Below are 25,000 nucleotides of genomic sequence, written 5' to 3' on the forward strand. Positions count from 1 at the left end.
AGAAAGAAAGAAAGAAAGAAAGAAAGAAAGAAAGAAAGAAAGAAAGACTCTTCTTGCCAGGTTCTATAGAACATAAAGTTATCTGCTAGAATTTTAAGTGTACCCAGTGTTCACTTAACTGTTCAATTAATATTCTTCATCAGATATTGTGCTGAGAATTGGGAAGATAAAGTAAAGCAAACACTTTGACCTCTCTTTTAAGAAGAAATGTTAACAGTATGCAGAGGAAAATGATGATAGATTGGTACATAGTAATTCCTTGTCTTCGTTCAAGATTAGAATCACATAATCTTATCAAATTTGAATAACTGTGGTTATTCTTAAAGTATTCATTATTTACACCGTATTGTGTTTATTTATTTCTCCCTTTGTATTATAATTCCCTTTAGTATAGGAGTCCTCTCTTCCTGAGTTTCATATCTCCATTGTCTACTGCTTTGGCTGTCACATCCAGGCTAGACTTGAACTCACTATATTGCTAAGACTTACCCTGAACTCTTCATAGTCTGGTTCTATTTCTAAGTGCTCATATCACAGGTGTGCACAACCACATCCAACTACAACAAGCTTTTCTAAGTTCAAACCATACAAGATTGCCTCATAGCTATAAGGATAGGTCTCTAATACCACTGAGGAAAAAGATGAAGTAGCTGGTTTATAGAAATAGGAGAGGCAAATTGGAGGGATGTAAATTATGTGGAAAGCAGAAAATAGGATTGACTTGAGAAAACTGAGTATTTTTAATTGTGTTAATTGTGTTTTCCATAAAGTTATGTTGAAGTCCTGGCTTCTCATACCTGTGTGTAGTACCTTAAAGCATATAGGGCTTTATAAATATAGTTAAGATGTGGTCATATTGGAGTAGAGGGGACATGACTAATATGACTGGTGTCATGAGGATAGAAGAGACACAGAAACAATGTTATGTGAAGAAAAGAGAGCACCATGTGACTAGAGAGGCAAATTTAAAGTGCTACTGCTGCAAGCCAAAAAATTGCTAGCAAACTACCAGAAGCTAGAAGGGACTAAAGATTCTTCCCTACAGATTTCGTAGGGAACATAGATCCACCAACATCTTGATTTTTGCCCTCTGTCCTTTTAAGCTTTGAGGAAATAAATTTCTGTCAGTGGTTACCCATCTTTTCTTGTAATTTTTATGGCTGCCACAGAAAACTAATTTAGAATTCTCAGCAAGATCTAAGTAGAATTTAGATAATGGCTATTAGCCTAAATGAGAAATGTTTAAGATAATTGGGAGAAATAGTGTTGATGAAAATTTGATACTTCCATTACGGTTTTTGTTGTTTGTTGCTTCTCTGCATTTTGTTTCTATGCTTTTTCTTTCTGAATGTTATTTTATACAGCATTTCGTGGTTTATTAGACAATCATATAGTGCTGATTATAGCAGAGCTAGGTTTCCTTATTTCAAATAGAGTAAGAGTTTTTTATGCTACAGTTGTTTCTGTTACCTCAACACTCATCAACTCATCAGTATGTTACACATTTAGCTGGGAAAGAGTTACAGTGTGGTCAATCAAGATTTGACTATATGTAGATTTTTTTTTTCAGTAATACAGGACAGAGTGAAAAGATTCCTATCGGTGACATATCAAAAGAAAATCAGGTTTCTTTTACTATATATACAATGTGTAGCAGTATACATTTTATTTAGGAACTATTTTCATTGAGAGGAAAAAAAAACCTACACTACTTCTCTATAACTTATATCCACTATTGCCAATTTTACTCTGAATAATGTGCTCTCTATTTCAATACATATACACTTTCCATTAATTAAAAAAATGTTTCACATTCCCCTTCTCTTTTTCTTAACTATCTTTCCTCAATTCATCCTTAATATGACATAATCTCCAGATTTCTCACATGTAGACTCTCCCTTCTCTCCAGTCTTGAGATACACAGAATTGAATACAGTGTTCTCTGTACAGTTTAGACAGTACAGCATGAAATAGTAATAGGACTTAAGGGGAGCAAATTATTCTATTTTTAAACACAATTTAGGATTATTTAGGTATTTTAAAGTTACCTCATGCCCTTGGTTCATAATGAATTTACAGTTGATGAAAACAATCTTTTTTTGTATTGTTGCAAAACTTAGTTTTCTTCTTAAAGTTGTAGAGTAACCAAGGTTACTACTTTATCTTTCTGACTGGCTACCATTTGAATTCTTTGTATCTTTTTGTGCTTTTGTTTGCTTGACTATATGTCTCTTTGACCCTATGCAATAGCTTCCTTCCTTATAAAATTAAAGTCCCTATTTTCTAGACCTCAAGTTTTCTTTCCCTTTGGCCTCTGAACTACATTTTCCCAGTTGATCCTCTTAAGTTTTCATGAGTCTCTACTCATTTATCTTTCTCTCAGTTGTTGGTTGTATCTTTGCTTTTATCATTGACCCTATTCTTTTATATGCAATGTGTCTTCTATGAATTATCTTTTCTATGTTAAGTCGACATGAATTCATCTGTGATAAAGGGGTATAGAATCAGTCGCTGAGAGAATTTAATATTTAGTGAGTTATGGGAGAAAAAGTCATTAAGAAAAAATGCCAAAGAAGCCAACTACATAAGAATGAGAATTAGCATGTTGATGGCTCTTGAGAGTGAAAGTAAGGTAATAATAATAAAAAATAATAAAAAGTAATCACTATTTTATAGCATAGAGGGAGGCTGTTGGTGATTTTAGGAGGCACTGTATTTTTGATTGTCAAAAGCCAGAGTATAGTAAGTTGAGGGGTTAAAAGAAGGCAGAGAAGCAAAGATAATATATAAACAAAAGTCTAAGAAATAGAATAATAATGGTAAAGTGATAATATTTGGTCAAGGGAGGCTTTGAGAGCAAGGGAGATAAAAAGTATAAAACATTGGTTTGGAAACTGTAACTTCCTACATGTTTGTACAGAGGAGTCTGGAAAGAATACTGCTGATGACATAACCCCAGGGAACAAATTTATTTAGGCAATAGGAATGAAAAAGATCCTACTAGAAGATCAGTTGAAAAGACAGATGAATGCTTTTTACTCTGTACTATCATTCAGTGCTGAAATTCCAATCATGATTCAGCGGGTTCTCTGACCCCAAGTACTTCATAGTTTTCTACTTTGTATATTGGAGTATGGTTATGTGAATTATTTTCTTCTAAGCTTATCCAGGCTAAATTATTTAACTACAATTTTCAGAACCTGACCTCTGGCTTAAAAGTCAGATTTTAAGATATTATGTCAAGTGACTCATTCTGTCACCTATCATGATTCATAGTCTCACTATAGTATGAGAACCATTGATTTACTTGGTTAAATTATATTGCATTAAAGAGTTAATTTGTTGATTTCTATAGCTTAAAACTTAAAACAGGGGAACCTGGCTTGTTGTATGAGGAAAAATAAGCATATTCATATCCAAATATCAGGAAAGTAATTTTGAACTCATGCTCTATTGTTTTGATAACAGTTTGTTTATGAAAGTCCTACCATAAATCATAAAACAACTCTTCTCCTGTGGAAGGTTTAGGTTAATTTCATTTAATTGCTTTTGTGGATAATGCCTTTACTTTAGAGGTAATTATCATATAGGCATAAATCGTATGATATATACATTATTGGTTCTATGCAGCTATGTGGGTTCAAGAATCACACTGTCTGGGTTTAAATCATCAAATTACTTTAGCTCTGCAAATTTGGGGAAAAGTGTTAAGGAGTCAGTGACACACACACACACACACACACACATAAATTAATAGCATCATAACTGGTATAATCCTATTGAGTTATTGAGTTTTGGAGATTAAATGAGTTAATTATAAAGTACTTAAACTAGTATCACCTGTTACAAGGTGAGTATTTAATAAATATGGGTTGTTGTTCTTGTTAACAGTGATCTTTGTGAATCCAGAGTCTAGTTTCTGCTAAACTGTTTCCCTAGGATAAACTTTCAAGATGAGATTATTTTATTAAACTGCGGTGGCATCTTTATGTCACTTTGCTATCTGTGACCAATGCTTTCAAAAGAGTATCAGTTTCTGCTATATAATTTATAAATATAGCCTGTGTGTACACTGTTTTGTAACTATAAGCAGTTTAGTCATAAGATTGTAGAAGACCTTAAGGTTGTTCCCTTTATTTTCCTTATTGATGAGGATGAAGCCCAGGTCTACAAGCATATTAAGCATACTTTATACCACTGAGCTATGCCCCCACTTCCTATTGTCTTCATTAATTTTTATACTATAATGACTTGTACAATACTATCTCTAGATGGATGTAGATAAATGATAGGTTTGCTTTTGAAATTTCATGCCTAAGTAATATTCTAAATCTGTCTTTTTTTTTTTTTTACTTTTAATAGATTGAAGTCATGGCCATTCTTTTTGCTGTTGTTGCCAGGGGAACCACTATCCTTGCCAAACATGCTTGGTGTGGAGGAAACTTCCTGGAGGTGACAGAGCAGATTCTGGCTAAGATACCTTCTGAAAATAATAAACTAACTTACTCACATGGCAAGTGAGTTCTGGTCTGCATGTGGTAGAGGGAAGGAATTTTAGTGTAATCAAACACTGGAAAACAAGCTTTTAGATAGACTAATTTGACAAAACTTGACTAGTTTGGAATCTGGTGCTAAGCTAGGCATGGTGGTAGCTCATGCCTCTAATCCTGCTACTAGATCCCACTGTGAGTTGAAGGCCAGCCTAAACCAGAGTGAAACCCTATCTCAAAACAATATAAGGTCTGGCTTTGTTACTTATTAACTTAACCTGTGATTATTTCATTTTATCATAAGAAATGATATATTAAATAAAAATATGGGAATGTTATGTATATAAATGGCTTTACTGTAGAGTTCTAAGATATGTGAAATGAAAAAGATAATAAACAGTATTTCCTTTTTTATTCTTTTAGTAAATATTAACACAGTACTTAGCTATTGATATGTACTTTTCCTGGTGAAAGTGATATAACAAGAAATGTATTTGCCTTCATAAAGATTATAGTTTAATGAGGCAATCTGTAGAAAAGTATAATAGAAACTGAAATATTGGCATTCTAGTTAGAAGAAACATCAAGCAGGCTGTTAAGTAGTGATGCAATCATATTTATGGAATTAAAAGTCATTCTCTGTGACTAGTACTCAGCATGATGGTGATAAAACTCAAGATATGGGTAGCAGAAAGTCATGTGTGGCTTCATAGGACATATTAAGAGTTTAGACTTAACTGTAGGCAGTGAAAAGGTACTGAAGATTTTTACGGCATGATGGCTTTTGCTCTAGAAAGATACTATGGTGGCATATTAGGCTATAGATGGAAAATCCTAGTAATCTTGTGAAAAAGTACCTTAACTTTCCTCATTGATTCTTACAATATTTTATTATTTGATCCTTATTGTTTCACTTCTTTTTTGTTTCTTTGGTTTTGGGGGTTTGAGGGTTTTTGTTTTGTTTTTTGTTGTTGTTTTGGTTTGGTTTGGTTTTTCAAGACAGTTTCTCTAAGTAGCCTTGACTATCCTGGAATTGCTTTGTAGACCAGGATGACCTTGAATTCACAGAGATCCTCCTGCCTCTGCCTCCTGTGTGCTGGGATTAAAGGTGTGTTCCACCATGCTCAACTGCCTTTATAGGGTTAAGCACTTTTACAAGTTAGTTAAAGCTACTGTGAGAAAGACACTGAGATACAAAATTGATGTATATGAAAACAGTCCAAAGAAATGAGTGGTTCAGAGCTAGTGGGTTGACTCTGCTATCAATACCTTCCAACTTTGGCCAAGACAGCTTCTTTTATTGTTATTATTATGTCCCAGTGATTTTTCTGGTGTTTTTAAAGGCAGGGGTCAGAAGTGTCCTTGCATTTTGTGGCTTCAAGTTTGTAATTGTATTTTTTTCCTCCTCAGTGTATAGTCATGTAGCTTAACTAGGTAGAAGGGAAGCTAGGAACTTCCACATTGTCTCTGTGGCCATTGGGTTAAATAAAGCCCTTACTCCAGAAGAATTTATTATAATTCAGCAGAGGATGATTTTCCGTCTTCCATTTACTTCTCTAACCATCCAAATATCATTGCTTACTAACAGTGATCAAATAACTACTTCAAAATAATTTGGAATGGGGTAGTGATTCATTTTTCTTGGAGAAACTTCTCATCTTCTCAACCAGTCTTCTATTTTTATTCTCCAGTAAGTTATTCCTATATGTTATTGTTTTGGCCATACACAAAATTAATGTCAGAGAGTGTGTCATCTTTGGGAACTTACAGGTTTTATAGTCTACATCTTACAGTTTTGGTTTGGGGGCCCAGATATTATAATAGGAATTAAATAATTTCAGTGTCTTGTGAGTATGGCTTTATATTTTCTTCAAAACACTTTATGTTTACAATGTATGTGTTTCTAATCAGTGCCTATGAAAAAAAGGAATTCTTTTAAGGAGAGGAAGGAAATATATCTTCTATTAATATTGTTAGAGCCAGAAATTAGTAACATACATATATCTAGCTTCAAGGGAAGCTAGGAATTATTATTACAATGTAAGTTTTAGTAGAAGAAAATATTTTATACATACTGTGATCTCTACCCAAATCTTCATCTGATACTCCTGTGTTTGTTAGGTGAGATTTAATTACTGATTTTTTTTCTTTTTAACCTTCTACCCTAATTTTAGTCATGTAATCATGTTTGTCATCTCAGTAAGATAACTTATACTTCTGTATACCAAAATAAGAACATCAACTTTATATATGTGGAATATTTTCACTGGATATTCCGCTAGCTAAACCTAAAACTTCAGAGTTATACTTCATTTCTTCACCAAAGATTTACTTTTCTTTAACAAGTTTCTCAGCCCATTCCTTCTCTATCTCCATTTTATCTTCAGTGACCTTGTCCCCTACTACTTCAGTCCCCGATTTTGCTTTCCACCCACACTTAATTTACTATTCAGTGCTAATTTCTTTGTTTCTTTATAAAATTTGTAATAGTTCTCACCATTTACTGGAGTATAGTTACAATACTTGTTTTTAAAAATCTGTTCTGAAAGACAAAAGCAGGTTTTTAAAATTTTAAATGTGATAGACACTAGCATGTATAGGACTAGAGTTCATGTAGTGTATTCCATATTGAATTTGGACATTATAAAATGTAATAAATTACCTGCCCCAGGCAAAAAAAAAAAGTTTTCAAATTTTGTCCTCAAGGCAGTGTACAATGCAGTTTAAAAAATTTTGTATAATCCAGTATTTACTTTTCCACTGTCATCTGTTTAGGGAATTACTCTTTTCATCTATGTTCTGTACTTTTGTCATATAAACAGATTTTACTCTTCTATATCTATTATGTGCTCTTTTATCTCCACATGCTTACACTGACTAATTTTGCTCTTTTGTATACCCTTTGCTGATTCTTTGAATTGCTCTTATTTATTCTTTAGAATTCAGATCATATATCACTCTTACCCTTTGGTAAATGTCTATTACCTGCTTCCTATGTGTCCCCAGAGTACCATATACTACCCTCAATTTCCTTATCAACTTTTTTGCCTTCTTGCATTGGAATTCCTTGTACTATGATCTCAAAAATGATGGCTTTACATTCTGTGTCCATATTGTCTTGCACTGACTTGATCAAAGCACATACTCAAATGTTATTGTTGAGAATTTGGTAGCAAAGGTGTTTCTATTTGCCAAGTAAAAAATAAACAAAAACCAAAATATCTGGCCCACTGGGGATTAATCTCTCCTTTAGTCCTTAAGAATCCAGTTATGCTTTTGTAGCTAACATTTTAATGGTTGATGCATGTTATTATATTTAGGAAAGAGAGCTTCTTTTCATGTTTTATTCATTCATGTCAGTTTAACCAGAGATAGAAATTTATTGGGGAGGGAAAGATGAAAATGGATTGTATTTGTAATTAATATAGAGAAATTTGACATACTGAAATGGCTTATATATAGCTAGATCTTAGAAGTGAAATAAATGATGCTTAACACCACAATAAGTTTTATGTCTTTTATTCTACAGTTATTTATTTCATTACATCTGCCAAGACAGGATTGTGTATCTTTGTATCACTGATGATGTAAGTAACTTGAAGATATATTGCTATTTCACTATGTATACTAATACAGTCAATTCTTATCTATACCTACGGTGGGTAATGGTGATACAAAATTTGTAGCTGGAAATTTTTTCTTCACTTTGCATTTGTTATAAAGAGCACATTATGACAAAGTTTGATAATTTAATATGTATAATTATCAGTTTTGATAGTTTTTGGTTAATCTCTGAACCTTTATCAACTTAAAGTATGTTGAAATTGGCATTTAAGATTTTTGTTTTGTTTTTAAATCTGTTTTTTTTTAAGTTATTTTTCAATCCATCCTGACTGCAGTTTCCCCTTCCTCCACTCTTCTCAGTCTTCCCACTAACTCTTCCCAGGGTCCCCTCCCCACCTCCCTGATCCCCATATTCACTTCTCCTTCATTTCCCCCCAGAAAAGAGCAAGCCTCTCAGGGATGTCAGCTGAACACAGCATAACAAGATACACTAAGGTTAGGTACAAACCCTCATATCAAAGCTGGGCAAGGAAAGCCAATAGGAAGAAAAGGCTCCCTAGAGCAGATGAAAGAGTCAGAAACACCCTACTCCCACTGTTAGGAGTCCCACAGAACCAACTGGTTAACAACCAGAACATATATGCAGAGGACATAGTGTAGACCCATACAGACTACTGGATTGCTGCTTCCGTGTCTGTGAACCCCCATGGGCCGTGTTCTGGTGTCCTCAACCCCTTTGGCTCTTACAATTCTTTCTTTCCCTCTTCTGTGGAGTTCTCCAAGCTCCAAAGGAGGGACCCAGTAAAGAGCTCCAATTTGGGCTCTTTCTCCACCTAATGAATATGATTGTTATTAAAGTTTTTCAAAATGTTGAAATTGCTAAGGAGCATACATAGTCTGGACCTAGGACCCTAGACATATGGGGCCAATGGGTGGCTTGGTCTTTATGTGGGTCCCCTGGCTAGTGGAGGTGGGGAATGTTTCTAAAATGGACTATTGCCTGCTTTTGGTTCACTTCCCCCTTGCAAGGCTGCCTTGCCTGGCATCAGTGTATGAGAATATGTTCAGTCCTGATGTGATTTAATGTGCTAGGGAGAGTTGATATGGGGGGAGATGGGCTTCCCTTTCGGGGAGGAAAGGGAGAGGAGAAGGAGGAAGTAAGGGCAAGGGGAGGACTGGGAAGAGAGGTGGGAGGGATGTAAAGTAAATAAATTGGAATAAAAAATAATAATTTAAAATGTTGAAATTGAATATTAAATTAATTACTTCATTCAGGCAATAGTTCAAAATTTTTTCTTTTTTAATTTTACTTTTATTTTTTATATTAATTACAGTTTATTCACTCTGTATCCGAGCTGAAGCCCCATCTCTCATTCCCGCCCAATCCCACCCTCCCTCCCTCATCTCCTTCCATGACCTTCTACAAGTCCACTAATAAGGGAGGTCCTCTTCCCCTTCCATCTGACCCTAGCCTATCATGTCTCATCAGGACTGGCTGCATTTTCTTCCTCTGTGGACTGGTAATGCTGCTCCCCCATTAGGGGGAGGTAATCAAAGAGCCAGCCACTGAGTTCATGTCAGAGACAGTCCCTGTTCCCCTTACTAGGGTACCCACTTGGACACTGAGCTGCCATGGACTACATCTGTTCAGGGGTTCTAGGTTATCTCCATGCATGGTCCTTGGTTGGAGTATTAGTCTCCAACCAAGACCCCTGGGTTCAGATTTTTTGGTTCTGTTGTTCTCCTTGTCGAGCTCCTGTCTTCTCCAGGGCTTTGTACCTCTCCCTTCTTTCATGAGATTCCCTGCATTCTGCCCAAAGATTGGCTATGGGTCTCAGCATCTAATTTTATACTCTGCCAGGTAGAGTCTTTCAGAGGCCCTCTGTGGTAGTCCCCCTGTCCTGTTTCCTGTTTTCTCTCTCTTCCGATGTCCATTCAGTTTACCTATATGAGTGAGGATTGATCATCTTATCCAGGCTTCTCCTTCTTGGTTAGCTTCTTTAGGTATACAGATTTTGCATATTTATCCTGTATTATATGTCTAATATCCACTTAAGAGTGAATATATACCATATGTGTCTTCTGGGATACCTCACTCAGGATGATCTTTTTTAGATCTCACCATTTACCAGCAAATTTCATAATTTCCTTGTTTTTAATTGCTGATGAGTATTCCATTGTGTAAATGTACCACAATTTCTGTATCCATTCCGCAGTTGAGGGGCATCTGGATTGTTTCCAGTTTCTGGCTATTATGAATAAAGCTACTACAAACATGGTTGAGCAAATGTCCTTTTTGTGTACTTGAGCATCTTTTGGACATATGCCTAGGAGTGGTAGGCTGGATCTTGAGGAAGCACTATTCCTAACTGTCTGAGAATGTGCCAGATTGATTTCCAAAGTGATTGTACTAGTTTACATTCCTACCAGCAATGGATGAGGGTTCCCCTTTCTTAACATCCTCTGCAGCATGTATTGTCACTTGAGTTTTTGATCTTAGCCATTCTGATGGGTGTAAGGTGAAATCTCAGGGTCATTTTGATTTGTATTTACCTAATGACTAAGGATGTTGAACATTTCTTTAAGTGTTTTTCTGCCATTCAATATTCTTCTACAGAGAATTCTCTTTAGCTCTGTACCCAGTTTTTAGTTGGATTACTTGTTTTGTTGCTTTTTAACTTCTTGAGTTCTTTATAAATTCTGGATATCAGCCCTCTGTCAGATATAGGATTGGTGAAGATCCTTTCCTGGTCTGTAGGCTGTCATTTTTTTCTGATGATAGTGTCCTTTGCTTTACAGAAGCTTTTCAGTTTCATGAGATCCCATTTATTGATTGTTGCTCTTAGAGCCTGTGCTCTTGGTGTTCTGTTCAAGAAGTTGTCTCCTGTGCCAATGAGTTCTAGGCTCTTCCCCACTTTTTGTTCTAACTGATTTAGTGTTTCTGGTTTTATGTTGAGGTCTTTGATCCACTTGGACTTTAATTTTGTGCAAGGTAATAAATGTGAATCTATATGCAATTATTCTACATGTAGACATCCAGTTAGAACAGCACCATTTGTTGACGATGCTGTCCTTTTTCCATTGAATGGTTTTGGCTTCTTTGTCAAAAATCAAGGATTCATAGGTGTGTGGGTTTATTTCTGGGTCTTTTTTCCATTTTATGATTTGGCTTCTTTGTCACAAATTGAGTGTCTGTAGGTGTGCAGGTTTATATCTGTGCCTTCAATGATATTGATGCACCATTCTGTTTCTATGCTAGTAATACATAGTTTTTGTTACTATTTCTCTGTAGTACAGCTTGAGATCAGGGATGGAGATACCTACAGATAATCTGTTGTACAGGATAGTTTTGGCAATTCTGGGTTTTTAGTTTTTCCATTTGAAGTTGAAATTGTTCTTTCAAGGTCTGTAAAGAATTGTTTTGGTATTTTGATGGGAACTGCATTGAATCTGTAGATTGTGTTTGGCAGGATGGCCATTTTCATATGTTAATCTTACAGATCCATGGGCATGGGAGATCTTAACATCTTTTGATATCTTCTTTGATTTTTTTTTCTTCAGAGATTTGAAGTTTTTTTTAAACAGGTCCTTCACTTGCTTGGGTAGAGTCACACCAGGGTATTTGATGTTATTAGTAGCTATTATGAAGGGTGTAGTTTCCCTAATTTCTTTCTCAACCCTTTTGTCTTTCATATACAAGAGGGCTACTGATTTTTTTGAGTTAATTTTCTATCCATCCAATTTGCTGAAGGTATTTATCAGCTTGAAGGAGTTCTCTGGTTGAATTTTTGGGGTCGCTCATGTATACTATCATATCATCTGCAAATAGTGATACTCTGACTTCTTCATTTCTGATTTGTATCCCCTTGACCTCCTTTAGTTGTCTTATTGCTCTAGCTAGGACTTTAAGTACTATGTTGAAGAGATATGCAGAGAGTGGGCAGCCTTGCCTTGTCCCTGATTTCAGTGGGATTGATTTAAGTTTCTTTCCATTGAGTTTGATGTTGGCTATAGGCTTGCTGTATATTGTCTTTACTACATTTAGGTATGTGCCTTGTATCACTGATCTCTCCAAGACTTTAAACATGAATGGGTGTTGGATTTTGTCAAATCCTTTTTCAATATCTAAGGAGATGATCATGTGATTTTTCTTCTTCAGTTTGTTTATATGGTAGATTACATTGATGGATTTCTGTATATTGAACCACCCCTGCATGCCTGGGATGAAGCCTACTTTGTAATGCTAGATGATATCTTTGATGTGTTCTTGGATTCAGTTTGCAAGTATTTTATTGAGTATTTTTTACATTAATGTTCATAAGAGATAGGTCTGAAGTTCCCTTTTTTTGTTGGGTCTTTGTGTGGTTTAGGTATGAAGGTGACTGTGGCTTCATACAATGAATTTGGCAATGTTCCTTCTGTTTCTATTTTGTGGAATAGTTTGAAGAGAATTGGAGTTAGCTCTTCTTTGAAGGTCTGGTAGAATTATGTGCTGAAACCATCTGGCCCAGGGCTTTTTTTGGAAGGGAGACTTTTGATGACTGCTTGTATTTCCTGGGGGCAATATAGGATTATTCAATCTTTTTACCTGATCTTAATTTAATTTTGGTAAATGGAATCTATCAAAAAAAATTGTCCATTTCATTTAGATTTCCAAATTTTGTGGCAAATAGGATTTTGTAGTACGTCCTAATGATTGGATTTCCTTAGTGTCTGTATTTATGCCCCCTTTTGATTTCTGATTTTGCTGATTTGGACAGTTTCTCTCTGCCTTTTAGTTAGTTTGGCTGAGGGTTTGTCTATCTTGTTGATTTTTTTCAAAGAACCAGCTCTTGGTTTCATTGATTCTTTGTTTCTAATTCATGTTAGCTCTGAGTTTGATTATTTCCAATTGTCTACTCCTCTTGTGTGTATCTCTTTTTTTCCTAGGGCTTTTAGGTGTGCTGTTTAGTTATTTGTATGAGATGTTTCCAACTTCTTTCTAACGGCACTTATTGCTATGAACTTTCCTCTTAGCAATGCTTTCATTGTGTCCTATAAGTTTGGGTAAGTTATGCCTTCATTTTCATTGAATTTGAGGAAGTCTCTAATTTCTTTTTTCATTTCTTCCCTGACCAAGCTGTTATTGAGTAGTGAATTGTTCAGTTTCCATGTATATGTAGGCTTTTGTTAATTCTGTTGTTGTTGAGGTCTAGTTTTAGGCCATGGTGGTCTGATATAATAGAAGGGATTATTGAGATCTTGTATCTGTTGTGGTTTTCTTTGTGCCCAACTATATGATCAGTTTTTGATACGGTTCTATGAGGTGCTGAAAAGATGGTATACTCTTTTGATTTTGGGTGAAAAGTTTTATAGACATATATTAGGTCCATTTGATTTAGGACCTCTGTAAGTATCATTGTTTCCATCTTTAGCTTCTGTATAAATTATCTGTCCCTTAGTGAAAGTGGACTGTTGAAGTTTCCCACTGTTAAGGTGTTGGGATCGATATGTGATTTAAGCTTTAATAATGTCTCATTTACATATGCAGGTACCCTTGTATTTGCAGCATAGATGTTCAGGATTGTGATGTCCTCCTGGTAGATTTTTCCTTTGATGAGAAAGAAGTTTCCCTCTTCATATTTTTTCATTAATTTTGGTTGAAAATCTAATTGATTTGATATCAGGATAGCTACTCCAGCTTCTTTTCTGAGTCCATTTTCTTGAAAAACATTTTTCCAGCCCTTTACTCTAAGGTAGTGTTTATCTTTGTTGCAGAGGTGCGTTTCTTGGATGCAGCAGAATGTTGGATCCGGTTTCCTCAACCACCGTTATTTTATGTCATTTTATTGGAGAGTTGAGTCTGTTTATGTTGATAGATAATAGTGAACAATGAATCTTAGTTCATTTTATTTTGGAGGTTTTGGTGTTAATGTGTTTCTATGCTTGTTTTCTTTTTTTATTGTTATTAATTAAACTTTATTCACTTTGTATCTCCCCATAAGCCCCACCCTCCTCCCCTCCCGATCCCACTCTCTCTCCCACTTCTTCACGAATGCCCCTCCCCAAGTCCACTGATAGGGGAGGTCCTCTTCTCCTTCCTTCTGATCTTAGTCTATCAGATCACATCAGGAGTGGCTGCATTGTCATCTACTGTGGCCTGGCAAGGCTGCGCCCCCCCCCCCCCCAGGGAGAGGTGATCAAAGAACAGGCCAATGAGATTATGTCAGAGGCAGTCCCACTTCCCATTACTATGTAACCCACTTGGACACTGAACTTTCATGTGCTACATCTGTGCAGGGGTTCTAGGTTATCTCCATGAATAGTTCTTGGTTGGAGTATGAGTCTCTGGGAAGTTCCCTGTGTTCAAATATTCTGGTTCTGTTGCTCTCCTTGTGTGGTTCCGTCCTCTCCAGCTCTTACTGTTTCCCACTTCTTACATAAGATTCCATGCACTCTGCCCAACAGGTGGCCATAAGTCTCAGCGTCTGCTTTGATAGTCTGCAGGACAGAGGCTTTCAGAGGCCCTCTGTGGCAGGTTCCTAGGTTGTTTCCTGTTTTCTTTCTCTTCTGATGTCCATCCTCTTTGCCTTTCAGGACGGAGATTGAGCGTTTTAGTCAGGGTCCTCTCTCTTGCTTAGTTTCTTTAGATGTACAGTTTTTAGTAGGTTTATCCTATGTTATATGTCTATATGAGTGAGTATATACCGTGTGTGTCTTTCTGCTTCTGCGACAGCTCACTCAGGATGATCCTTTCTAGGTCCCACCATTTTATCTTCAAATTTCATGATTTCCTTATTTTTCATTGCTGAGTAATACTCCATTGTGTAGATGTGCCACAATTTCTGCATCTAGAGATTTCACCTTACACCCTTCAGAATGGCCAAGATGAAAAACTCAAGTGACAACACATGCTGGAGAGGTTGTGGATAAAGGGGAACCCTCCTCCAATGCTGATGAGAATGTAAACTTGTACAACCACTCTGGAAATCAATCTGGCGCTTTCTCAGACAGCTAGGAATAGAGCTTCCTCAAGATCCAGCCGTACCACTCCTAGGCATATATCCAAAAGAGGCTCAAGTACACAAAAAGGACATTTGCTCAACCATGTTTGTAGCAGCTTTATTTGTAATAGCCAGAAGCTGGAAATAGCCCAGATGCCCCTCAACTGAAGAATGGATGCTTGTTTTCTTTTAATTTTTTATTGTGAAGTTATCTATATCCTGTGTTTTCTTGGAATAGTTTATTTCTTTGGATTGGAGTTTTGCTACTAGTATCTTCTGTAGGGCTGGATTGTTGTGTAGATATTGTTTAAGTTTAGTTTTTTCATGGAATATTGTGTTTTCTCCATATACATTGATTGAAAACTTTGCTGGGTATAGTAGTTTCTGTTGGCATCTGTGGTCCCTTGGAGTCTACATATCAGCCCAGACCCTTCTGCCTTCATAATTTTTGTTGAGAAGTCTTGTGTGATTCTGATAGGTCTAACTTTGTATGTTACTTGGCCTTTTTCCCTTGCTGCTTTGAATATTTTTTGTTGTTGTTCTGTAGATTTAATGTTTTTATTATTATGTATCATGAGGAGTTTCTTTTCTGTTCTAGACTATTCGGTGTTTTGTAGGCCTCTTGTATGTTTATGGATATCTCTTTCTTTAAGTTGGGAAATTTTTCTTCTCTGATTTTCTTGAAAATATTTTCTGGAACTTGGAGCCTGGAGTCTTCTTTTTTGTCTATTCTTGTTATTCTTTTATTTTGTCTTTACATAGCATCCTTGATTTCTTCGATGTTTTGTGTTTGGATCTTTTCCAATTTTACTTTTTCTTTGAAAGATATATCAATTTTTTGCAAGTGTATCTTCAGCACCTGAAAGTCTCTCTTCCTTCTCTTGTATTCTATTGGTGCTGTTTACTTTTGTGGTTCCTGATCTTTTTTCTAGGTTCCCCAGCCCCAGGCTTTTCTCTGTTTATGTTTTCCTTATTGATTCATATTCTGTTTTTACATATTGCACCATTTCCATCTTCTATTTGAATGTGGATTCCTGTCTTTCCTTGATGGCCTCTAATTTTTTGTTCATTTCCTCTCTTTCTGTGCCACTAATTGTGCCTCTACCTGAGTTTATATTTGTTTGGCTGTAATTGCCTATATTTCTTTGAGAGCTTTGTTTGTTTCCTCTTTATTTGTCTCCATTTTCTGGCTATTTCTTTGAGAGAGTTGTTCATTTCTTCTTTATGTGCCTGTAATCTCTGAATAACCATAGCTTTAAAATCATTTTCTTGCGTTTCCAATGAATTAAAGTATCCATTGATTTTGGGGTTGCTGGTGAAGATATGAAATCCTGATTTTTGTTGTATGTACTCTCTCACCAACTTCTAGCCATATGCTTATTTGTAACCTTCGCTGTTTATTCCTGGAGTCTGTACTTCAGGCTGGCTCTTTCTCTGGTGTCTGTGGTATTCAGGGAAGATGAGGAAGGTTCACCTGTTTTAGAGTATGTGTTGGTATTTCAGATGTAGCTAAGGGAGGAAGGTCGTAGTGCAAGTGCACAAGTGCCAGCTAGCAAGTGTAGTCCTGTGTGTGGAAGTATGCCTTGAAGGACAGGGTGCTAGAGAGTATAGATGCCTGGAACATGGGACTTAAGCACAGGAGGGGATGTGGGTACGGGTGCTGTTTGCAGGTGCAATGCAGATTTACATGTTCCCTAAATAAAGTAGTGGCCTACAGGCCTGTCATTCCGTCCTCCTGGTATTCAGATCTGTCTTGGCTACAGGATTTGTTTCTCTGGACTGCAGTCATAGACACACAGAACAGGGTTTTCAATGTTGAGAACGCTGTCCCATGAATCCCTATGTTGCCCACAGTGGGGCTGTGGGTGGGAGGGATCTGATGTCTGGCTGCTAGTGTTGAGGGACCCTGGATTTTGGGCTCTGGATGCACTCACTTGAAGGCACACTCACTCTCTAGCAGCCCTAATTGGAAAGCACTGGGGTTCCCCCTGCTCTCTACCCTCAGATTTGGGCCTGCAATTGTAGGAGATTTTTCAGCTCAGTGGTTCTGCATCTGCTGAACTGGGAGGCCTGTATAGTTGCAGGCTGAGAGGCCCTGTGTTGCCTGTACATCTGCCTGTGAAACTGGGATGCCCGTACAGCCAGTTGAGGAACTGGGAGGCCTGTTTCAGCTGTTTCAGTTACTGATCAGGGAGTTCTATGCTAGGAACAGAGGGCACTGTGGGCCGCTTCTACTGAGGAGAGAGGCCCATTAAGGGGAAGTACAGGGGATTTGAATATTCGCTACTCTAAGTCACTGGAGATGTCCACGGGTGACCTGGATTCAAATGGTCTCATCTCACAGGTTGTCCCCTCTTGCACAGGAAGTGTCAATGTCGATGTTCTGGCTTCAGCTGCCCTTCCACTTACCAGTTTTTTAGTTTTGGATCCTCTGCTCTTCAGCTATGGTGTGCGCTGATTGCCCCCATATTGGATCCCCCTAGTTAATATTTTTATATACTTGTACTTTGGAAAAGCAATATCATAGGACATTATTATCAACTACATAAATGTATAGTTTACATTGGTTGGATTGTTTTCTGAGTATTTTGGCTATAAGCACAGAATGATCAGTAACTTAATAATGTCATCATGGAATGTTTTGTCTTTTACTCGTTTTCAGTTTCTTACAATTTCACCTTATGGTTGCAAGTAGCTACATGGCTGCTTATTTGTATACAAAGAAGAGGGACTGTGTTCTTTGAACTGTTATTGTAGGAATGAGGATAACATACCCCATTATCTTCTTTGAAAGTTAAATTCGTTTCATCTCATACTGGTCATGTGCTTATTTCTAAGCTGTTCTCTGACAGAATCATGGAATAGTCATGTTTTCCATAAATAAATGTTCTTTTAATTTTTATTATTAGTTACACTTTATTAACTCTGTATCCCAGCTGTATCCCACTCCCTCATTCCCTCCCAGTCCCATCCTCCCTCCCTCATCTCCCTGCCCCTTTCCAAGTCCACTGATTGGGGAGGACCTCCTCCCCTTTCATCTGACCCTGGTTTATCAGGCATTTTCAGGGCTGGAAAGTCCTCCTCTGTGGCCTAGTAGGACTGACTGCTCCTCCCTTGGGGGGTGGGGAGGTCAAAGAGCCTGCCATTGAGTTCCTGTCAGAAATAGTCCCTGTTTCCATTACTAGGGAAAACCAATTGGTTACTGAGCTAACACGGGCTACATCTGAGCAGAGGTTGTAAGTTATATCCATATATGGTCCTTGGTGGAGTATCAGTCTTAGAAAAGACCCCTGTGCCTAGATATATTTGGTCCTTGTGGAGCTCCTATCCTCTCTACATCATACTAACTCCCCCTTCTTTCATATGATTCTCTGCACTCTGCAGAAGGTTTGGTTATGAGTCTTAGTATCTGCTTTGATACACTGCTAGGTAGAGTCTTTCAGAGGCCTTCTGCATTAGGCTCCTGTCCTCTTACTTGTTTTCTCCTATGTCCAATGCCCATCCCATTTGTTTTTCTAAGTGAGGATTGATCATCTTACCCTGGGTCTTCTTTCTTGTTTATCTTCTTTAGGTGTACATATTTTGGTATGTTTATCCTATCTCATAGGATAAGTGAGTATATACCATGTGTGTCTTTCTGCTTTTGGGATACCTTACTCAGGATGATCATTTCTAGGTCCCACCATTTGCCTGCAAATTTCATGATTTTCTTGTTTTTGATTGCTGAGTAGTATTCCATTGTGTAAAAATACCACTTTCTGTATCCATTCCTCCGTTGATGGACATCTGGGTTGTTTCCAGGTTTTTGCTATTATAAATAAAGCTGCTGCAAACATGGTTGAGCAAATGTCCTTGTTGTGTACTTGAACAAAATTTGGGTATATGCCTAGGAGTGATATAGCTGGGTCTTGAGGAAGCACTATTCCTAATTGTCTGAGAAAGCGCCAGATTGATTTCCAAAGTAGTTGTACCAGTTTACATTCCCACCAGGAGTGGAGGAGGGTTCGCCTTTCTTCACAACCTCTCCAGCATCTTTTATGTGTTCTTGGATTCGGTTTGCAAATATTTTATTGAGTATTTTTGCGTCAATGTTCATAAGAGAGATAGGTCTGAAATTCTATTTTTTTTTTTTTTTTTGGTTGGGTCTTTGTGTGGTTTAGGTATGAAGGTGACTGTGGCTTCATAGAATGAGTTTGGTAATTTTCCTTCTGTTTCTATGTTGTGGAATAGTTTGGAGAGAATTGGAGTTAGCACTTTTTTGAAGGTCTGGTAGAATTCTGCACTGAATCCATCTGGTCCAGGGCTTTTTTGTTTGTTTGTTTGTTTTGGAAGGGAGACTGTTGATGACTGCTTAAAATCAATTTTCTTAAACTTTCTTGTTAGAATAAACATCGGAAGTGGGAGAAAACAGGAAACAGGACAGGAGTCTACCACAGAGGCTTCTGAAAGGCTCTACCCAGCAGGGTATCAAAGCAGATGCTGAGACTCTTAGCCAAACTTTGGGCAGAGTGTAGGGAATTTTATGAAAGAAGGGAGAGAGAGAAAGACCAGGAGGGGACAGGAGCTCCACAAGGAGACCAACAGAATGACCAGTACTTGAACCAAGGACCTTGCATGGAGATGACCTAGAACACCTACTCAGATATAACCCAAGGCAGCTCAGTCTCCAAGCGGGTTCACTAGTGAGGGAAACAGGGACTGTCTCTGACATGAACTCAGTGGCTGTCTGTTCGGTCACCTCACCCAGCTGTGGGGTGGGAGTGGCCTTAGCAGATCACAGAAGAAGACATTGCAGCAGTCCTTATGAGACCTGATAAGCTAGGGTCAGATGGACAGGGAGGGGGACGTCCACTATCATTGGACTGAGGGAGTGCCATGTTAGGAGTACAGGGAAGGAGAGTGGAATTAGGAGAAGTTGAGGGATGGGGCTACAGCTTGGATACAAAGTGAATAAATTATAATAAATTAAAAATAAATATATAAAATTAAAATATCTTTATTGTCTCAGACTCCTCAGTCACTGTGGCTTCACTGCAAATGTTGTTAAATGTATGAACCAGAACACAGGATTCTAAACAAAATCAACTTTACCTACATATAATACTCAGTATATGTTTAATGATACAGTAATGAATATACTTTTTATGTCTTCATTGACAATATCTAGCTGTCAGCCTAATAATTTTGAAATGGTAATGCATATAGACTATTTCAAAATTCCCATAATCATGATAGTATAATAACAAATATTTCTGTGATGATTAAGCTATAGGTATGGTTTAATAATCCTTTGTTTCGTTACTTCTACTCAGAATTGAAATTTAACCCAATGAATGTTGAAACTAACAGTATAATATTTCTTTGTATCCTAATACAAGTACCCCTAGAATTCTGGCCATTGATCCTAGTTCAAGAATCCATGCTGTAGTGATGGCAGTGGTTAAAAACACTGACTTCTCATCCAGAGGAATCAGATATCATCCCTAGCACCCACATGGCAAATATATATATCTCCCATCTCTGGAGATGTGGTACATTCTTGTGTTCTCTTAGTCACTGCACACACATAGTGCATAGGCATACATGCAGGCAAAACACCCATATGTACAAAATGATAAAGAATCTTTGGTTTAAGCTAAGCAAAAATGATATTCAATTATAGTGATCATCACAGTGGCCTTTAGCTTTCACAGTAGGTTTCACAATAAAGTCTAGCTGCATCTGAAAGGACTGGTGTGATCTGATGAGACCTGTCATAGAATCTCAAATGGTCCAAGTTGAGCAGCAAAATTCTTAAGCTGTGATTTGCTGCAAGTGTGTACACACACACACATCTACACAACTTTCTTACTGACTAAGAGTAGACAGGTTACATCACTTGACTTTTTTAAGATAAATCACTAATACTGAGATATATCAGTTTAAAATTCGTATCAATTGCGTTATCTTTATATATTAAAAAACTTTAATATATCTTTATATATTAAAAAACAGACTTTTTATTTTGTTTTTGCGTATGTGTATATCTATATGTGGCAATGTCCACAGAGGTCCGAAGAACAAGTCAGATCCCTTGGAGCTGGAGTTATTGGCAGTTGTGAGCTACCCAACCTGGATGCTGTGAACCAAACTTTGGGTCCTCTCAAAGAGTAGCAAGCACTCTTAAACCACTGAGCCATCTCTCCAGCCCCCAAACTATACTATTTTTATGGATTCATTGAGCATTTCCTTATGTTAGACCTTGCAATAGATCATGTGAAATAACAAATCAACTTCTAACCCCTGAGTTAATAATTACATACCATTGTCTTTAGTTTGGATTTGGGTATTAGCTTTTAAATTTACTAGCTGTTTGATACAAGTTAGTTGTTTTATGGAGTCTTTGGTTCCTGATCTATGAAACGAGATCAGTTCTGGTTTTTCTTCATGGTGTAATTAGTTTGTAAACATTACCTGTTATATTGTTCTTATCAATCTGCCACATATAGTTGTTTACTTTGTAAATGTGAATACTGTATCGATAATTTTAAAGGATTTTGAGCGTTCTCGAGCCTTCAGTTTTCTGAATGAAGTAAAGAAGAGGTTCCAGACTACTTATGGTTCAAGAGCACAGACCGCACTTCCATATGCCATGAATAGCGAGTTTTCGAGTGTTTTGGCTGCACAACTGGTAAGGTTTTTCTCAGGACATATCCTTTTGTTTTATATTTTCTTCATTACTTTCACCTGTAGAACACTTTTCTGATTGTTTCACTATAAGGCAACGTAATAAAACTTCCCTTTGAAAAGATGTAAAGGGTTCATTTAAATGCAAAAAGCTAATTGGTGATATTCTCTATTACTAGTAGCATATCTCAGGATTTGAAAGAATGTTAAATACAGGCAAATTTGACTACTTATCTAATGCTTAAAACCATGTCAACTGGCCTTTTAACCTGTGTATAAACCTTTTCCTCATCCTTGAGGTAAGTTTGATTTTTGAATACCTCAAATTAGTCATGTAAAAATCTGTTCATCTTCATAACTACCTTGTTGTCAGCTGAATTGATGAAGTGTGTGTGTGTAACTCTGAAATGCCACCATAGTCAAGATTAAAAACCTTTCCATTATGGGAGGAGAAGAGGGAGGGAGCACAGGATTGGGAGAGGGCAAGGGAGGGGGCTACAGCTGGGATACAAAGTGAATACACTGTAATTGATAAAAAATAAATAAATAAAAACCGTACCATTACCATGAACTTTCCCCTATCTTCCTTCTTTAGTAAGTCACCTACCCAAATATTCTATCCCAGTAAATTATTGATCAATATTTACTCTCTATAGATTAGTTTTGTCATTTTTAGATTTTTCTATAAACACAATCATAAAGTAAGTACTCAGTTATGTCTAATTTTTTCCTCATTTTTATGCTTCTACTATCTATCCGTCAGCAGCATATTTTGTTTTTCTGCTAAACGATACTATATGCATACTGTTTTACCTATTTACTTGTTGCTTGACATTGTGTTGCCATTAGTTTTCAACTGTCATGAGTAAAGCTGCTGTGAATTTCAAATCTTTGTGTGGACATATGTTTTTATTTCTCTGGTAAATACCTAGGAATGGAATTGCCGGGCCAGATGGTAAATGATATGTAATTTAAAATTTTATCACACTATTTTTCCAAAGTTATTATACCATTTAAATTATCATTGGCAGTTCTAGTATTTTTCATCCTTGTCAACATTTACTGTGTCTGTCATTCATTTTGGTGGGTATGCCCTGGTATCTCATTGTGTTTTTAATCTGCATTTTTATGATTGGAATGATGGTCAGCATCTTTCAAAATACTTTACGTTTATCTGTAAGAGTATTTAAGTGCAAATGCATAACTTCTAACTATCTTTTGATTGTGAATATTGAAAACTATACATTTTTAATCAGCTTCACTTGTTTTTAAAAATATTCTAAGTAGCAGCAAAAGTAAAAACTTGTTTGTTATTAGCTACAAATCTGTGTGTGATCCTTTGAATTACTAATATCTTCCCTATAACAGAGGTAATGAAAATATCTACATCAAAGAGTTTAAAGTGGACCTAATAATATCTTTTCTAAATCACCTCCCTTAGTGAAATATGTGTAATATTATGTATTAAGTACTTTATAGTTGTCAGCCTTGAATAATTTCAAAATATATATTATCATCAGTGTTTTAGATTCTAGCTCTTGTGAGAAGCCAATGTTTTTATCCCAACAAATAGAACAAAATTTCAAGGAAATGAACATGCCCCTGTTTAATCATATTCAAGAAGTGAGGAAAAATTAAGGGTACCTTTATTCTATCCTGCTTCTTCCCATCCCAACTATAGTCATTTTTTTAATTTCTCCTTCTTTCCTATATAAACAACAGATTACATATCCCCTCACTTCTGTCCTAAGATTCTCAAATATTTCATATATTGTAATACATTCACTGAATTTGATTTAAAATAATATATTTATACTAAAATGCATTTCATATGATAGCAATTTTTATATTGCCAATATTTTTCCTAAATCTAATACTATTTTATATGTGTTTTTATATAATAGAACCTTAATTGTATAGCATTTTTATTATAAGTTGTTATTCTTTATTTTTTATTGCAAATCATATCTTAATGTTTTAAGTTAAAACTTAATATCTTGTAGAAGCACCATTCCGAGAATAAGGGCCTTGACAGAGTGGTGGAGACTCAAGCACAAGTGGATGAACTGAAAGGAATAATGGTCAGAAACATCGGTATGTTTTAATAGCATAATTAATTTCATAATTCATATGAACACAAAATAACAATGGATTACTAGATTTGAGTCAGATTGCTGTAGGGAGGATGAAACAGCACTTCCTTGTTCTCACCATCTAGGTCTGTGGTTCTCAACTTTCCTAATTCTATGACCCTTTAATATAGTTTCTCATGTTGTGGTGACCCCCAATCACAAAATTATTTTTGTTGCTACTTTATAACTGTAATTTTGCTACTGTTATGGATCAGAATGTAAATGTCTGATATGCAGGATATCTGATACAAGACTTCTCTCCGGGATTGTGACACATGGTTTAAGAACTGCTGATATAGGTGCTAATACCTGGTCTTGCCTTTGTTGGGTGGATGTTTTGTTCCTTGATTTCTGTTGCCCTCTCTTGTTCTTAGAAGGATATGGTGACTGTGTGTTGCCTGATAGGGAATGTTTCTAAGTATCTCACTGGGGATTCCTGGTTCAGTGTTTTTCTAGTTGTTGGGAGATGATACTTAGGAATAAGAATGAGCTATAAGAGAGGAATTCCACAGTGGGGGAGGAAAGTAAGGTGTTTCACTGTGATCTGCTTAGTCCCCTGAGAATGATGGGAAAGAGGCCACAACAGGTAGTCTGCTGCAGAGCTGCAGATGAGACATGTGTATTGAATTTGGAGTAAAAGAGAGTTTAATGCTGAAGCTCAGCTTTGTTCTTCATTGGTCTTTTTGCTTCTATGGAAAGTTTGGCTGGTGGGTTCCCAGGGAATGCCTGCTGGAAGTAGAGGGCTGAGACAAAGGTATGATTGTTGGGGAAGTTTGGAAGAGATCTGTGTGATCCTTTGGAAATGATGGCAAAAAGTGAGGAGAGCCTGCAGCAGGTGGTCTAGTATGAGACTAGGGTTTTGGATTTGGAAGAAAGGAGGGAACACTGAAGATCTGCAGCTAGCCTTCTTGCTTCCTTGATCTGTGTATCAGGCAGTGTCTTCATTATGGCTAGTATTGCTGTGATGAAACACCATGAACAAAAGGAATTTGAGTAGAAAAAGGGTTTTGGTTTACACTTCTCCATCATAGTCTATCATCAAAGGAAGTTAGTACGTGACAGGGCTGCTGGAGGCAGGAGCCGATGTAAAAGCTGTGGAATGGTGTTGTTTACTGGCTTGCTCTCTATGGCTTCCTCAGCATGCCTTCTTATAGATCCAGGACCA

General features: G+C 36.8%; 1 protein-coding gene across 2 annotated transcripts in view; it reads left to right on the top strand.

Annotated features, from left to right (window-relative positions):
• Vamp7 (vesicle associated membrane protein 7) overlaps window positions 1-25,000 on the top strand; it is a 38,081-nt gene that overhangs the window by 1,395 nt on the left and 11,686 nt on the right. Inside the window, exons 2-5 of one of the 2 annotated variants that reach the window (XM_055598273.1) lie at window positions 4,363-4,517; window positions 8,020-8,077; window positions 21,570-21,707; window positions 23,707-23,797. In XM_055598273.1, the coding sequence (XP_055454248.1) occupies window positions 4,372-4,517; window positions 8,020-8,077; window positions 21,570-21,707; window positions 23,707-23,797 (433 nt within the window). In that variant the 5' untranslated portion in view covers window positions 4,363-4,371. The remainder of the gene's footprint in view (window positions 1-4,362; window positions 4,518-8,019; window positions 8,078-21,569; window positions 21,708-23,706; window positions 23,798-25,000) is intronic. The other variant, XM_055598274.1, reaches the window with a different exon arrangement.

This window comes from Psammomys obesus, unplaced genomic scaffold, assembly GCF_907164565.1.
Source record: "Psammomys obesus unplaced genomic scaffold, mPsaObe1.curated_primary_1811, whole genome shotgun sequence".
NCBI classification, from domain to species: Eukaryota; Metazoa; Chordata; class Mammalia; order Rodentia; family Muridae; genus Psammomys; species Psammomys obesus.